We start from the raw sequence: 16,636 nt of genomic DNA on the forward strand, positions 1-16,636 counted from the left end.
ACGTGGATTTGCCGAGCCGGCCGAATCGGACAACATCAAAATTATATTTTTTCCCTGTTTTTAGTCAGATCCCAATCTTCCTCTTTCTTATTTTTGTTTTCTAAATTTCTAAATTTTAATTATTGTTTTGTGTCAGTTCCATGTTTCTAATTGGAACACACTGAAACAGAAAATAATTGCTTTTTGGGGGTAATTATGAAAAAATTAACAATCGAAAAGTTTAACTTTAAAAAGAGCCAGAAACTCCAAATTGAAATTTTAATATTCCGTTAAAAATTACAGTTTCTAGAAGGTTTCAAAAATAACTGATGATTTGGAAAATACCAATAAATTGATTTTGAAAGCTAGCTACAAAAGTTGCTTAACCTTAAAACCGGTGGCCTAGGATTTCGAAAATTTGGCGGGAATTCAAAAACAAAACTTTTCGGGCTTTCTCCAGGATTCAAAGTTGTTTGCTTTTAACTATTTTATAATTCAGGTAAATAATGGAATTTTTAACTTCTCAACTTTTATGATTTTTCTGAAATGTGATTAATTTTTTTCAGTCCAAACTTTTTTCCTGTCCGCAATCATTTTTTCGTGTGGATACCGTACCCAGCTAAGCTACGGGGTACCTCAATTATATGATTTTTAACGATTCTTTCCTGATTATTTGAAATTTTGAGAGCTGAAATTGAATTGATCCAACAAATTAAAAAAAAAAGAAAAAACCAAAAAAAGGTATCCTAGCAGCCCGTCGGGTATCCAGGCACTGCCTGGATACGAGGACGTGGATTTGGACGAGTCGGCCAAATCCACCAACTTCAAAATATTTTTTCTCTGTTTTAGTCATGCTACTTTTTTTCAGATTTTTTGAAGTGAATGTTCATATACAGGCCTTGAAATTAAGTTATTTATAATGATTCGGTTTGATTAAACTAATTAACTTGAACTCTTATTCAAATTATTCTTCTAGCTTATAGCCAAACTAAACCAAGTTGTAGAAACTGTAAAAATTAGCCTGAATTATCTAAAAACGCTTCCTTTTTGAGCTCAATTATCTCAATTGCCATGAGAGATATCAAATATTTGTCAACTTATAAAATGTTTAACTCAAAATTTCCTATATTTTTGTAGTCGATAGAATTTTTATATCTCTTCTAGGAATTAAGATATTTGAGCTCTCATGTGTCGGTAAATTTAAATGTCCTCTTACTTTTTTCAAATGTTAACACTGTAAACACAAATGAAAAAACTAAACAATATTTTCGAAACAGTAAAATTCATCCAGGTCCCCTTCAACTTGACTAACGCTATGAACTACGACGCTGCCGGCGATCGCTGGGCAAATCCACCGCAACCGGTGGCCGCGGCCGAGCACGCGCCGGCCGCATTCGATCATTCAATGGTCAGCGAGGAGTATGAACACGATAAGAAGAAGAATCCGGCACCAAAACAAGGTGTCTCATTCACACAAGCACTTCTGGCATCTGGACACGAGAAATCGGATGGAAAGATCAAGCTGACGGCTAGCTCGTTCATGGAGGTCGGATCGTATGCCGTGTTTTTGATTGTTTTGGTTTATGGTTAGTTTTTTGAAAGTTTTGTTTGGTGGTGCGCTAGAGCGCGTTTGCAAACTTTTCAAAGATTCGTGGTTTAAAAAAAAAGATTCGTGGTCGCACAGAAGATTGTTCAAAAAATTGTCATTAGAAAATATGGAAATTTTGAAACAGCAGAGCGCGTTTACATCGAATGTCAAAAAAACGGTAGACGGAGTAAAGAGAATATTAGTTCAAAACTTTCTGAGGTCCGAAATACAGTATGTTTGAAACAGAAATGTCAATTTTGAAGTGTATCGTTTGTTAGTGTGCATTTTCGCGTGACGGTGTATGTAGTGTTTACGCATATCATTCTAGCTATGGGGCGCGATTGCCTACTTACCAATTCTTCGTAGTATGTCATCTAATTCACATAATCATTTGTTCGAATTGGAGAATATGAGCAATTTGATACAGTAAGAAATAACCTAAGTATAATTGTAAAAGAACGCTAGGGAAAGAAATGCAGAGTTCTTTGTCCGAGAGGACTACACCATAAGACTTTCGTTTGAACTGCGACAACTAGATTTTCAGGTTTACATTCAAGTTCATTTAAATAAGTGAAACAAAAGTCCAATCAGTTAAAAACTTTCGGCGGTCTCGAATATGCTTTGTTTGAAACAGTAATGTGAATATTGAAGTGCATAGTTTGGTGGTGTGCATTTTTGCCTGGCGCTGTTTACACATTCTAGCTACCGTACCACTTTAATGTACAGTACCGGTCAGCAAGTTTATTTCTTTCAGTGGCCTTTGCTCAAAACAGCATTCAATCCTATTACTACACCAAGGTCATGTCCGATCTATTTGTCTCCGCGTCTGGCGCCAACGGCGCTCCAGCTTTCGGCTCCTGCACTTCCATGGATAATATTTGGGATGTAAGTGATCCGCCGAAGATCAAAACCTAAAAAAATCTTCCAGTGGTTCTCCCAAGTCCTCGTCCCCGGAATCTACTGGACTGAAACCTCTAATTCCACGGACAACGAGAACATGATCTACTACGAGAATCGAATCCTAGGGGAACCCCGAATCCGAATGCTCAAAGTCACCAATGACTCATGTACGGTCATGAAGAGTTTCCAGAGAGAAATAAAAGAGTGCTTTGCGAACTACGAGGAGAAATTCGAGGATCGAGAGATGGTGGCTGATGGGAGTGTGGATGCGTAAGTTGTTACAGTGACCCTAGTAGAGGTACAGTAACCCTACAGATTCCTTTATGCTACTGCTAAGGAGCTGGAGAACTACGACACCGTGGGAACTATTTCCACTTATGGTGGTGGTGGTTTTGTGCAAAAACTGCCGGTTTCTGGGTCCACTGAAGCTGAGTCAGCAATTGCCACATTGAAGTCGAAACGATGGATTGATAGAGGGACCAGAGCGATTGTGGTGGATTTTGCGTTGTATAATGCAAATATCAACTTGTTTTGTGTTATAAAGTGAGTTAAAGCGGTGGGAGAATGATGTGAGCCTGATAGTGAGTTTAGTTGTGAGCTCTGCTTGAGCTCATTTACCTCAATTCCTATGAGAAATATCAAAAAGTTGTAAACTGATAAAATGTTGGTGATGTTTTGAGGAACATTTTTAGTTCACATTGTTTTACATGATTTTTAGCATTTGAGATAATTCAGGTAAAAAAGAGAAAATCAATGGCGTTGCGATGTAATAACAATTGAAAATAGGAGCTAATGTAAACTTCTTGTAACAGTGAAAAGTATGACTAACAGAAATATTAAAATTTTTGTCGACTGATAAAATGTAGTAAATTTTATGCGAATTATTTTTTTGCTTATCAGTTTCGTAGTAGACATATTTTTGATATCTCTTCTTAAAACGAGATAATTAAGCTCGAAGTAGCACCGGTTGCGACCGCGTAGCTCACCGGTGCAAAACCTTCAATATTCAAAAGTGGCTCGAAGACCTCCTAAACTGAAAAATGGAACATTTTCGTATTTTAACACTTCCAGACTCCTTTTCGAGCTTCCCGCATCTGGTGGCGTCATCACAACCCCCAAAATTATGACATACAACCTAATGACCTATCAATCCTCCGCTGGAACCCGTATGATTGTCTTCGAAGGAATCTTCTGTGGCTTCGTACTATTCTTCATCTTCGAAGAGCTTTTCGCCATCGCCCGTCACCGTCTTCACTATCTAACACAGTTTTGGAATCTGGTCGACGTGGCTTTGCTAGGATTCTCAGTTGCAACAATTATCTTATCAATGAAGCGAACAAAAACCGCCACTAATCGAGTCAACTCTGTGATTGAAAACGGCCTAACAAATGCTCCGTTCGATGACGTCACTTCTGCTGAAAACGCGTATTTGAATATCAAGGCTGTCGTTGTGTTCATCGCATGGGTCAAAGTTTTCAAATTCATTTCTGTGAACAAAACGATGAGTCAATTGTCTTCCACGTTGACACGATCTGCTAAGGATATTGGAGGATTCGCTGTGATGTTCGCCGTGTTTTTCTTCGCTTTCGCACAATTTGGATACTTGTGCTTTGGTACTCAGGTTGGTTAGAGCAATCTTTAAAGGCGCATGGGGGTTTTTTGCGTGTTTTTTTTGCGTGTTTTCAATAATGTCGATAAACAACTCTTAAGTTTGAATCGATCTTATTATAATTAGACGCAACAGTAACTTATTTATATTTTTTTGAATGGTGCAGAATATGAAAGGCCTTTAACCTTAAAGGGGCATAACTTGAAAGACGACTAATTTTGAAGGCGCAAGACCTTGAAAGCATGTCTAAAGACACATTATTACAGTGGAGCAGAGAATTAAAAGCGCATATAATTTTTGGAACGTTTGTAACCGGAAATCACGTTGGAACATATACAAAATTGGAACAAGTCTTTACATAATTAGATGTAACAGTAATTTATTTATTGCACTTTAAAGGAGGCCAGACACCAAAAAAAAGTTTTCCTGATATTTTGCATAGAGAACCCCCATGAAGGGTTGAACTCATGACAGGCAGCTCAGGGGTACAGCGCCGCTACCGGCTGAGCTACGGGGGCGTGAAGGCACCTGACGACCGATGGTCTACATAAGCGCGGCGCGATTTCGTCCCCCAAACTGTCTCCCGAAATTTTTGCTGTCTCGCCTCCTTTAAAGGCGCATAACTTTAAAGGCACGCAGACCCAAGAACTCCAAATCTTCCAGATCGCCGACTACTCCAACCTCTACAACTCAGCCTTTGCTCTCCTCCGTCTTATCCTCGGAGACTTCAACTTCTCGGCCCTAGAAAACTGCAACAGATTCTTTGGACCCGCCTTCTTCATTGCCTACGTCTTCTTTGTTTCCTTCATTCTGCTCAACATGTTCCTGGCTATCATCAATGACTCCTATGTGGAAGTGAAGGCAGAATTAGCAAGGAAGAAGGATGGAGAAGGAATTCTGGATTGGTTCATGAATGTGAGTTTCTGTAAGGACATATAAATGTTGCTGATGATTTGATAAACATGTTATCAGTTGACAAAATTCTGATATCGTTCATGGGAGCCAAGATAATTGACCCCAAAGTTTCAGATAGTTCGCGGTCTAACAAAACGAGGCAAACGTCCAGATGGACCATCAGAGGATGCAACTTATGAGGATTACAAGATCATGTTGTATCGTGCCGGCTACGCGGAGAAGGATATCAATGAAGCGTTCACTCGATTCAATGTGACCACTATGACCGAGCATATTCCAGAGAAAATGGCTGAGGATATTGCTGATGAGGTGGCAAGAACCACTGAACAGAAGAGACATTATATGGAGAATCATCGGGATTATGCAAAGTGAGCCAATTCCACAAAAACTGAAGCATTGAAAAATGCAACAAAACACTGATAATACCCACTAATTGAAACAGCAAAATCAACAGTGAACTTTCTAGGCAATGACAACACATAAAAAATTAATCCAAAATTTGACCCACTTTATCTATCTTTCTGTGAAGGCTATCAAAAAGTGGTCATTTAGAAAAATGTTTATCATAACATCAGCTACATTTTATCAATAGATTACTTTTCGATACCTTTGATAAGAACTAAGATAAATTAGGTCGATGCCTAAGGAGTCAAAAGTTTTGCATTTTCAAAGTTACGGTTTCAACAAGATGATACCTTTTAACGGATTTGAACTAATTGGTTATAGTTATATTCATAACCGACTTGCAAACAATATAATACCCACTTATTGTAACTTAAAAATTTTTATAGTTAACGCAGTACGCGGGTCACTCATGGAAGCTAACTGTGAGCCAATTTATCTCGGCTCCGGTAAGAGATGGCAAAAATCAGTTACCTAATGAAATGTTGCTGATATTATGGTAAACGTTTTATTAATTGACAACTTTTCAAAGCTCTTGCAGAAATGGAGATAAATTGGTTCAAGTTTCGAAGAACACAAGTTTCACGATAGTTAAGTGTTAATTGAAAATTTTGCATTTGCAATGTTACCGTTTCATCAAGATGATAAATTTTGAAGAGTTTGATTCAACTCAACAGGGTCGAGAAAATCCTAAAATTGAATCTATCAAGGGAAGTCGTTTTTGAAAGGGTTTGAAATTGTTTTTTTTTTGAATTACAATTTCAAATTGGTAACTTTTAGAAAGAGTTCAATTTAGTGCTAATCGATATAGACTTTTACGTTTTAAAATGATAAGTTGTAGTGAGGACCCCGGCATGATATCATTTGGCGCGATTGAAAAATTTTAATTCACAATTAACTGGAACAGAAAAAAATCTGTCAACTTTTCATTGTTTTACACTAGGTTTTAATCAATAACTTTGAAGCTCAATTATCTTTGTCAACTTTGTAAACTATACAAATGTTACTGATATTATGATAAGAGTTTTGTCAGTTGACAACTTTTTGATATCTCTAATGGGAACTGAGATAACTGATTTTCCAAATAAAATCGATAAAAAAAAATCAATTACAGCTTGAACCGTCGTGTCGACCAAATGCAAGAGTCGGTGTTCAGCATTGTGGATCGTATTGAGAACGTCAGCGCTACACTCCAAACAATTGAGAAGCAACGCATTCAACAACAAGATGGTGGAAATTTGATGGATTTGAGTGTAAGTCGAATTGAAAGCCTGGTGGTTTGGTGGAATTTACATGGCGCCAAGACAGTTTTCAGCGGTTTCAGCAAAGTTTCAATTGTCTAGAATGAATTCTTAAACAATTCAGGGTTTAAATTGAGCCGAAAAAATGTTTTTATTGTTTTTATTTTTCAGAAATAAATTTTCCAGAACCTTCTCACCAAGCAGGTCCGTAACCGTGAATCCGCCCGTTGTCAGACTATCACTGCTCTCGCTGATAAGAAAGAGGAGTGATAATTTTTTGAAAATTCAGTTTTATTTCAGACTAGAAGAACTTTGTGTTAATTTTTTTTTAAAATTTCATTTTTAAGTAATTTTTGAAAACGATTTTTTTGTTCTTCTAGTCTTTGTGTCATCTGAAATAAAACTGAATATCTTGTTAATTATGCTTTCTTTTGTTGATAGTTGGATAATCAGTGAAAACCGGAAGTTCTGAAATTCTGAAATTCTAAAAATCTGAAAACTTGGAAATCTGAAAACTCGTTTACGGTCTAAAACAAAAATTTCCCGTTTCACATGTTTCATTGAAAATGGAATATTCCGGTATAAAACATTGATCGAGGGAAATTTAGTGGAAAAGTTACAGATTTTTTAGGTAATTAAGGATGAGCAATGAGGGGGAAAATGAAGAATTCTAAGCCCCGTCCACTGCCAAGACCACAAAATTCGAATTTGGAACGTTACAAGCTTTAAAACAAGCTCAAACTCGACCAAGCTCCGCCCATTTTGAAACTTCACCCAAAAACGCGACGCACGACCGCGACGCGTCTAAAAATCAAAATGAACGGAACCTAGTCGTGTTTAGGCTCATTTTGAAGTTTTCAGCGAGTCGAGAGAGAATATCGCAGTAATATTTTTGAAATTCTTCGATTTTCGGTCAAAAAAGCACAAAGCAAAATTGAAAAAATGCGAAAATTCGATTCAGATTGAAACCAAAAAAATTAAGCTGCTCACTTTCTATAATCAGTCACAAAAATAAGAAGGATCAGTGTCAAAAATTGTTATCAGAACTGATAAAACATATTTCGAGACTTTTTTTCATTTTGAACATTTTTCCGCCAGAAAAATGTTGAAAAAATCAGGTTCGCTATTGGCCGTCTTCTTTGTGGGGCTCGTTATTTCGGAGGTGAGTTAATTAGGCACATAGGGTAATTAACTCCCTAATTAAATGATTGCAGCCACTTCCAACATTCAGAATTGAAAATTTGGAACTGATTCTGCAACGTCATCAGATTCCAACACCAGATGTGAAGTATACGGAAGCATTCCAGAATTTTCTTGTCAAATATTTGAGAGAATACAAGAGTGAAGAGGAAATTGTGAAGAGATTCACCATCTTTTCAAGGAACATGGATTTGGTGGAGAGGTAAAAGGAAGAGGAATATAAAAAAATTAGAAACTCAAAATTCTGAAATTTTCGAAACGGAAACTTTTTTTTCAAAAAAAAAATATTTTTTGAACTATGTGGAATTTCTGAATTCCTGAGGTTTTGGATGTCTGTAATTGTTTTTGGGATTTCTCGTTTTCTAGTTTTTAGGATTCTCACCGAGAATTTTTTAAATGTTTTCTTAATTTTGGGAATTTCTGGCATTCTAGAAATTCTGAAACTTTCAGAATTTTTTATCTTTTCGGCCATTCTGCGAATTCTGAAATGGTTTTAATTTTTTTGAAGAAGAATGGATGAAACAAGTAAAGACTTTGAAATTCAAAATTCTGAAATTTTCGAAACGGATTTTTTTTGAGAACTGAATGCAATTTCTGGATTTCTGAGGTTTCTGGAATTGTGTCTTATTTTCATTTGGATTTTCTACATTTTTGGGAACTTCTGAGATTCTTGTTTTTCTGAAATTTTTGAAGTTTAGAATTTTCAGTTTTCGAAATTTTTTTTTGAATTTTCGGAAGCTTTCGGGTTTCCAGAACTTTCATTTTTCCAGAGTTTTCGAATTCTGGAATTTTCTAATTTTTCGGACTCTGAGTACATATTCTTGTATTTTTTTGTATGAGTAAAATCACTGAGAAATGTTGAAGCATTCAAACATCTAAAATTCTTAGAAATCCGAAACCGAAATTTTTTTTCAAGTATTTGAGTTTACGATTTTTAAAGCACTGAACATTTTGTGTAAATTTCCTGTTTATTTTTTATCATTTTTACAGAATTTTCCATACTTGTAAAATTTTTGAGCGAAATTTTGAGCTCTCAATATAATTTTCTCCATTTTTTTTTGTTATTTTGGATTGTTTGGTTGTTTGCTCTACAAATATCGAAAAAACTCGAAAAAAAAATTTTGGTCGAAAAAAATCACATAAGGGTCCCTTATGTGTTTTTTGAAATGACGGGCCTGCCGGGCCGGGCTTGGGCCGGGCCTCCGAAATTCCGGAAAAAGCCCGGCCCGGCCCGTTACAAGTATGGAATTTTCCAATTAGGAGAAGATTACAGAATCAACCAAAAGTTTAAATACCAGATAATTCCGAAAATCTGAAAATTTACAAAATTTGAGTACTTGAGAATGCTTCATTTTCTGTATTTCAGAATTCATTTAAACTGTGGATCAAACAGCAAAGCACTAATAAGTGCAAAGAACTGTATTTCAAAACTTTCGGAAACCCAAACAATTTTTTCCAGATACAACAAAGAAGGCGCTGGGAAAGTTACATATGAACTCAACGATTTTTCTGATCTTTCCGATGAAGAATGGAAGCAATTTCTAATGAAGCCACGCCCACAAAAATTCTCGAAATCTTCGAATTTCAAATTCCCGCTCAAAAAGGAAATTCCAGAATCTGTAGATTGGAGAAATCGAAATGGACAAAGTCATGTGACTGGAATAAAATATCAGGGACCATGTGGATCCTGCTGGGCGTTTGCCACTGCTGCCGCTATTGAATCGGCGGTATCGATTAGTGGAGGCGGTTTGACGAGTTTGTCTTCCCAACAGGTAAGTGCGCTCTATTGAGCATATTCTTTGAGAATGATTGGAGGGTAACTGTGCTCTGTTGTATATAATTTACTGTTCCATTGACACAGTTAATTTTTTAACTTACAGAGCGTTTAATAATACATCCTTTTAAGTGACAGCGTTGAAGATCTGTAGTACGCATTTTTGCGTTGAGGTGTACGGCAATCGGCGTTTACGCACTTCCTCATGCAGAGTTATGCAGAGCTATATATGCAGAGTTATATGATTACTGTAGTAACAGGCTACTATAATCTGAGACACCATGAACTAGAAACTACAGTAATCCTAGGACTTTGAGAATGCTAATTATAACAGACCTTCAACGCCAAAAATTTAGCATCACCAGCTACAGTAGCCCAGAGTGATCTTTCGAAGAAGAGGTTTGCACTACCTCTAAATTATTATTATACTCTCCAAATAATTTTTCAAAAAAAATTCTGTTTCAGATCTAATTTTTCAAAAATTCACTTGTTATTTTCAATATACGATGTGCACGACTCGTATTACACAAAACATCGGTTTAGAAAATCCCACTAAGTTTACAAATATTATTTTCGCTTTATACGGTATCGATTTTGAGAGACGGGTCTCGTAAATCCTAATCTCGGTAACTTTTTAGTGGAAAAATGTCTATTTTGAAGTCCTACGAAAGTATTCCATAATTTTGCCTCAGACTATACTAAACAAAAATAGAGCTTCATTTTTGTAGTTGACAACTTTTTTGTACGAATTCAATAAAGCGAGATAGGCGGTTTCAAAGTTTTTGAACCATTTCCGGGTAATAAAACTCCCCGTTTCAAAGAAGTGATTTGTCCAAATTCGCCTTAAAGTTTCTAACTTGTTGATATATTCATCAATATTCCAGCTACTCGACTGCACTCCAGTTTCCGACAAATGTGGAGGTGGTGAGCCGGTCGAAGCTCTTTCCTATGCTCAATTCCATGGAGTCACCAATGCTATTAGCTATCCATACTACTTTTGGTCCACAAAATGCAGAGAAAATGTTCCAACTGTTGCAAAGATTCGTACGTGGGCTGAAGCTGAGAGTGAGGAGGAGATGGCCGAAATGGTGGCTGTTGGAGGTCCAATGATTGTTTGTGCCAACTTTGCGACCAACAAGAATAGATTCTATCATAGTGGAATTGCGGAGGATCCCGATTGTGGGGTATGTTTGGGCTCAATTATCTCGATTCCTATAAGAGATATAAAAAGGAAATCAAATGATAAAATGTAGCTGATAATATGATAAATATTTTATCAGTTTACAGATTTTTTATATCTCTTATAGGAATCGAAATAACTGAGCTCAAAATCCAAGGTTTCAGAATTTTTCTGTTTCAAATAGTACCTTTGTTTCAAAAATTTGAAAAAATTCTGGTCCAGCTTCGTAGTGTCTCAAGCATAATTCAAATACTTTCAGACTGAACCAACGCATGCTCTAATTGTGATTGGATACGGACCAGATTATTGGATTTTGAAGAACACCTACAGTAAGATTTGGGGAGAAAAGGGATATATGAGAGTGAAGAGAGGCGTTAATTGGTGTGGAATTAACACTGAAAAACCACTTCTTCCAATTTTGTAATCTTTTTTTCTTTATTTTTTAATATGAATAAAGAATTTTGCGCAATTTTTCTGAATTTTTAATTATCTGTTTCGTGGATTTCAGATGTTAGAAAATCGAAAAAATAGAGGATCGTAGCATTGGTGATGAAGAAATTCAGAAATTAAAAAATTCCTGAAAATATCGGAATTTCGACAATAAAAAGTCCAGAAATATTGAAATTCGACTACCGATGAACAACTTCATTCTCACAAAAACAGAAATAAAAACATTTCGAAGCAGAAAAAAAACTTAAATTAAATGACATAATCCAAATCGACATTTCCACCACACAGAATCACCAACGGCCGAGTAAGATGTGCAGGTTTGTGGTACAGTACCCCGGCAAACGCAAGTGCGGCACTAGGCTCGACTCGTTGCTGAAATTTCAGTTTTTTTATTAATTAAAAAAAATCCAAAAAAACCTTCATTCTAGTCCAAATCAACTTCATCGCCTCTTTGATTTCTTCCTCTTTCTGAAATTCCAAGTTTTCAAATTCACAAAAAATTTGAATTCCCGCCTCACCACACTGACGACGTTTCCGCTACAGTAATCCCTTAAAATTGGCTCACAGAGTGTGCCAACATGAGCAACCCTAACGCCATCAGCGATGGTTTCCAAGGTGTCCACGGGGCAAGGGATACGGTTTTCCAGAAGATTCGACAGCTTTTTGGATTCAGGTTCAACCAGGATCACTGTAAAACACTTTGGTAGTTTTGAGGGAAGGGTTACTCTAGTTTGAAATTATTTTAGGATTATTGTACCCCTGGAATTACTCTACCTCTAGGATTACTCTACCCCTAAGATTACTGTACCTCTGGGATTACTGTGGATTACTGTACTCCTAGGATTACTGTATTTCTCAAAATACAGTCCCTCAAGGATTACTGCACCCCTAGGGTTACTGTACCTGAAATATCTGGACGCAGATTTCCTATCAAAAAAGCGAAGGAAGAGGCAAGGCCTCCTCCGCCAATTGATACGAAAATGGAATCTATCTGATCACCGACTTGGTCCAAAATTTCGAATCCAATGGAAGCCTGAAAATTTGAGTTTTCAGATTTTTAGATCTAAAAAACCACTTACATGCCCATTAATCATAGATTCACAATCGTACGGATTCACAAAATGGTATCCTAATTTTTTCGATTGCTCAGCACACACCCTTTCTCTAAAAATTCTTAAATTTTTCTTCAAAAAATCCAAATAGTTGTTACCTATCAATTACTGTAGATTCACAGAAAACCAGGTCAGTTTTGTATTCTTTCATTCCGTCGATTTTTGAAATTGGCGCGTTTTTTGGAACCACAATTTGACAGGAAAGACCGATTTTTTGAGCCGCCCATGCTAGGGCTTGACCATGGTTTCCAGAAGAATGAGCAATCTGAAAAATTGAGAAAGGAAAGAAATTATTTTTTAAAATGTAACGGAAAATTGAGTTAAAAACTAAATTTTAAAAAAATGCAGAAAAACTGAAACGGGGAAAGTTTAATAATTATAAAAAAATGAATTTCAAAATTTGAAAAAAATCGGTTTCAGGCACTTAATATTAGATTTTCGGAATTTGGTTTTATAATGAAAGATCGATGTCGAAAATTAAAACTTCACAAATAATTTTTTTCAGCTAATTCTATTTTAAGAAATTCAGAAATTCCAGAAATTTTGAAAATCCAAGAAAAAATATCAAAAAAAGTCAGGAATTAAAAATTAAGGGAATCTCAAAACATCTAAAAATGCAGAAAAATTCAGTAAACTCAAGAAATTTTGGATTTTAAGAGTTGGTTATTTGGGATTTGAATTTTTAATTTTTGAAATTTTTCCCAAGTTTTTAGAACAGTTTCACATCTCACGCTCTCCCACAGAACAATTCCGAACTGAAAATTATTTCTGATCTACAGAAAAAAGTTTGGCGCGATCACAATTGCAGGTCTAAAACCATAATTTCAGAATTTTTATCTGCTTTTGTGGAGTTCCAAGATGATTCAAATGATCTTTTAAAAATAATTAGTGGTTATAGATTCATGTATGGTCGTTTTCCGGAAGAAAAAAATGTCAAAAATTGTCATTTTGAAAGTTTTTTACAGAAAAAATCTATCTCCTCTTTCAGTTTTTGACATTTCTAGGAGTTCTATAGCTCTAAAAAACCGCATTTATTTTCTCTACGTTTCTATGGATGAATTTTTAATTTGTCTGATAAAACTTTTTATTATTATTCAAAAACCTCATGAAATTGCACAAAATAGCATTTTTGCGTTGTTTTTTGATTATAAAAAAAGTTTTATCAGACAAATTGAAAATTCATCCATAGAAAATGTAGAGAAAAAAATTGCGGTTTTTTGAGCTATAGAACTCTTAGAAACGTCAAAAACTGAAAGAGGATATAGATTTTTTCTGTAAGAAACTATGGAAATTGGTCATTTTTGGAATATTTTCTTCTGGAAAAGGACCATACAGGATTCTATTACCACTAATTAATTTTTTTAAGAATCAGTTGAATCATCTTGGAATTCCACAAAATCAGATAAAAAATTCTGAAATTATGGTTTTAGACCTGCAATTGTGATCGCGCCAAACTTTTTTATGTAGATCAAAAATTAATTTGCAGTTCGGAAGTGTTCTGTGGGAGAGCGTGCATCTCACAATTACTTACAATTACTGTTAGATAAAAATTAGGAAGTGATCTGAAATTTAGAGTTTCTGAAACTGAAAATTTAACTTTTTCGATTTTTTATTATTTTCGAAATTTAAAAATCTATCAAAAATCTCTTTTTAAAGTTTTTTGGAATTCTCGGAACTTCCGAACGGTTCCAATTTTTGAGTTTATTGGAATTTTTTGAATTGTGATTTTTATATTTTTAAATCGCCTAGTATTACTGAATCCAAAAGAACGTCTGAAATTTAGAGCTTATAAAACCAAAAATTTTCAAATTTCGGATTTTTAAAATATTAATTTTCCAGAATATACCAAAGAGTGTCGGAATTTTTTAGAAGAAAAAAAACAGTTTTCAACATTTTCGAATTCCTTAAAGGAGGACACCAAAAAAAAAGTTGTCCTGATATTTTGCATAGAGAACCCCCATGAGGGGTTGAACTCATGACAGGCAGCTCAGGGATACATCACCTCTACCGGCTGAGCTACGGGGGCGCGAAGGCGCCTGACGACCGATGGTCTACATAAGCGCGGCGCGATTTCTTCCCCCGAACTGTCCCCCGAAATTTTTGCTGTCTCGCCTCCTTTAAATTTTTCTGATAATTTTGGAATCCATCATGTTAAAATTGTACATCAAAATTTCGAAAATCTGATATTAAGAGTCGAAAGCCGTAAGCTTCGGAATTTCATTCATTTTTTCTAATTCTTGAAATTTTCAGAATACAGAAAACTTCAAAATCTAAAAATTCAAGTTTTCAGTGTTTCAGTTTCTTTTTTCAATTTTTAAAATCTAATGTTCTATCTACTTACCACTCCTTTCGCATTTTCCTCTTTCGCCAAAATCGCCGAATTCAACGCTCCTCGAACTTTAAAACTTCCAGTTTTTTGTAAATGCTCAGCTTTGAATAAAACTGGAACACCGACGATTCTATCGATTTTTTCAGATGACATTATTGGAGTTTTATGTAAATAACTGGACGTTCTTTGATGAGCAGCACGCATTTCTTCTATCGAAATTTGGGACAACATTTCAGAAAATTCAGAAAAAATGTTTCTTTGAAAAAAAGTTCTGGGAGAAAAACTATTCAGGGCTTTTCAGCAGAAATTTTGGAAAAGCTTTCGTTATCAGTGTCTCATTAAATTGTTATCAGTAGCTAGTTGATGCGGACAAAATTTTAGGAGAATTTATAATTTTTCCTGTTTCGCATTTGTTCTGAACGCATGCTGGAAGTTCTGAAAATCTTAATTACTAATATAGGTCTGAAAAATGTGTATATTTTCAAATTTTGGAAATTCAAATCTCTCTTCTAAAATCCGGAAGTTCCGATGCTCAAAAAATCCGAATATTATTTTTTCTCAAATGTTTCAGTTTCACATTTCTTAAATGTATTAACTTTTCCTACAACTGACAATACATTTGCTGATAAGAAATTCAAAAAAAAATCAGAAGTTTCCAGAGAATAAGAGAATATCAAGTGAAATTATTTTTCCCAATTTTCAGGAAGCAAAATCCCGTTTTTGAGTTTTCAGATATCCGATCTGTTTTTAATACCTTAATGGCTTTCTATTTAATAATACACTGAATTTTTTCATTTTATTAGAACAAATATTCTGAAAGTACACTAATCCCAATTTAAGAAGCTCAAATACTGTTTCACATTAGACATTTTAATGATAAATGGTGAATTTCTAATTTCTTAATTTTGGAAATTCCTTCAGAAATTTGAAAATCCTTTGATTCTGAAGTTCAGAAAGTCGGCGATTTCAAAAAAAAGCATATTTAAAAAGTCGAGGTGCACTAATTCCGTAATTTTTTTTCAAAAATTTTCAGCTTCACATTTTTCAAATAGATTATTTTTTCTCAAAATAGGCAATCTCTTTAAAATCTTCAGACTTATTTTTTTTAATTTTGATATTAAAGGTGGGGGGACAGGAGATTTTTCGTAGTTTTTTTGTAGCTAGAGTATGCATTCTACCGTCACGGTGTACAACGCTTAATGTCATTCTGCGTACAGCTGTCGTCCTCGCCTTTATGTATGCAATCGGGCGTCCGCTTTCTCTTTGCCCGCGTGGCTCAGTCGGTAGCGGCGCCGCACCCTCAATCATCGCCCTCACAAGTTCAACTCCTCGAGGGGCATCTTTGAACGAAATTTCGAGAACATTATTTTTTTCATGTCTCCCCTCCTTTAAATAAATAATGAATTCGGCAATCCTGTAATTCTGAAGTTCGAAAATCAAACACTCCGGAAGATTGTGTAATTCAAAAATCGAGGTACAGTAATTCCGTAATTTTTTTTTCGAAAGTTTTCAGTTTCACATTGTTTATATTTTTATTTCGGCAATAATTTGGCTAGTGAGTGTGCAAAAGAACTTAAAAAATTTTCCAGTTTCCTTATTTTCATGAATGTAAAATGAGCAATGAAACTGTGAATAAAAGATAATGGTTCAAAAAATCCTGTAAAATTTTATTTTTTCCCAACATTCCAGAAATCAAATTCCCGTTTCTGTGTTTTCAAACATTCGGTCTTTTTTTCTAGAATTGTACAATTCTTCGCTTTCTAGAAAGTTGTAAAATGTGTTTCTTGCTTTACTGAAAAAATAATTTTCTGATAGTACAGTAATCCAGAAAAAAATACCTTTTCAGAAAGCTCAAATAACTTGTAATTTTCCTCGATCTGTTAATTCTTCTTTGGTCTATGAGAAAAACTTTGTTTTAAATTTTATTGTCAACAGGGCGAAGTTGCAGTGAAAGAGG

General features: G+C 35.2%; 3 protein-coding genes across 3 annotated transcripts; 2 read left to right on the top strand and 1 right to left on the bottom strand.

The window, feature by feature from the left end:
• Nucleotides 1-1,294: 1,294 nt before the first annotated feature.
• Cbr-pkd-2 lies at nt 1,295-6,904 on the top strand (the record flags this gene model as incomplete). Its single annotated transcript, XM_002632448.1, has 9 exons — nt 1,295-1,565; nt 2,322-2,452; nt 2,496-2,737; nt 2,783-3,010; nt 3,539-4,088; nt 4,740-4,991; nt 5,106-5,359; nt 6,508-6,646; nt 6,821-6,904. 9 exons carry the CDS (start codon nt 1,295-1,297, stop codon nt 6,902-6,904), a joined length of 2,151 nt encoding a protein of 716 aa, XP_002632494.1.
• Nucleotides 6,905-7,736: 832 nt separating this feature from the next.
• On the top strand, nt 7,737-11,212 carry CBG13738 (the record flags this gene model as incomplete). Its single annotated transcript, XM_002632449.1, has 5 exons — nt 7,737-7,796; nt 7,849-8,036; nt 9,294-9,606; nt 10,493-10,792; nt 11,048-11,212. 5 exons carry the CDS (start codon nt 7,737-7,739, stop codon nt 11,210-11,212), a joined length of 1,026 nt encoding a protein of 341 aa, XP_002632495.1.
• A 275-nt stretch (nt 11,213-11,487) lies between these two features.
• Nucleotides 11,488-14,883, bottom strand: CBG13739 (the record flags this gene model as incomplete). The annotated part of the gene is made up of 7 exons (XM_002632450.2): nt 11,488-11,610; nt 11,656-11,706; nt 11,757-11,926; nt 12,142-12,271; nt 12,318-12,402; nt 12,449-12,615; nt 14,692-14,883. 7 exons carry the CDS (start codon nt 14,881-14,883, stop codon nt 11,488-11,490), a joined length of 918 nt encoding a protein of 305 aa, XP_002632496.2.
• Nucleotides 14,884-16,636: the final 1,753 nt, after the last annotated feature.

Source organism: Caenorhabditis briggsae (assembly GCF_000004555.2).
Source record: "Caenorhabditis briggsae complete genome, chrIV, whole genome shotgun sequence".
Lineage (NCBI taxonomy): Eukaryota > Metazoa > Nematoda > Chromadorea > Rhabditida > Rhabditidae > Caenorhabditis > Caenorhabditis briggsae.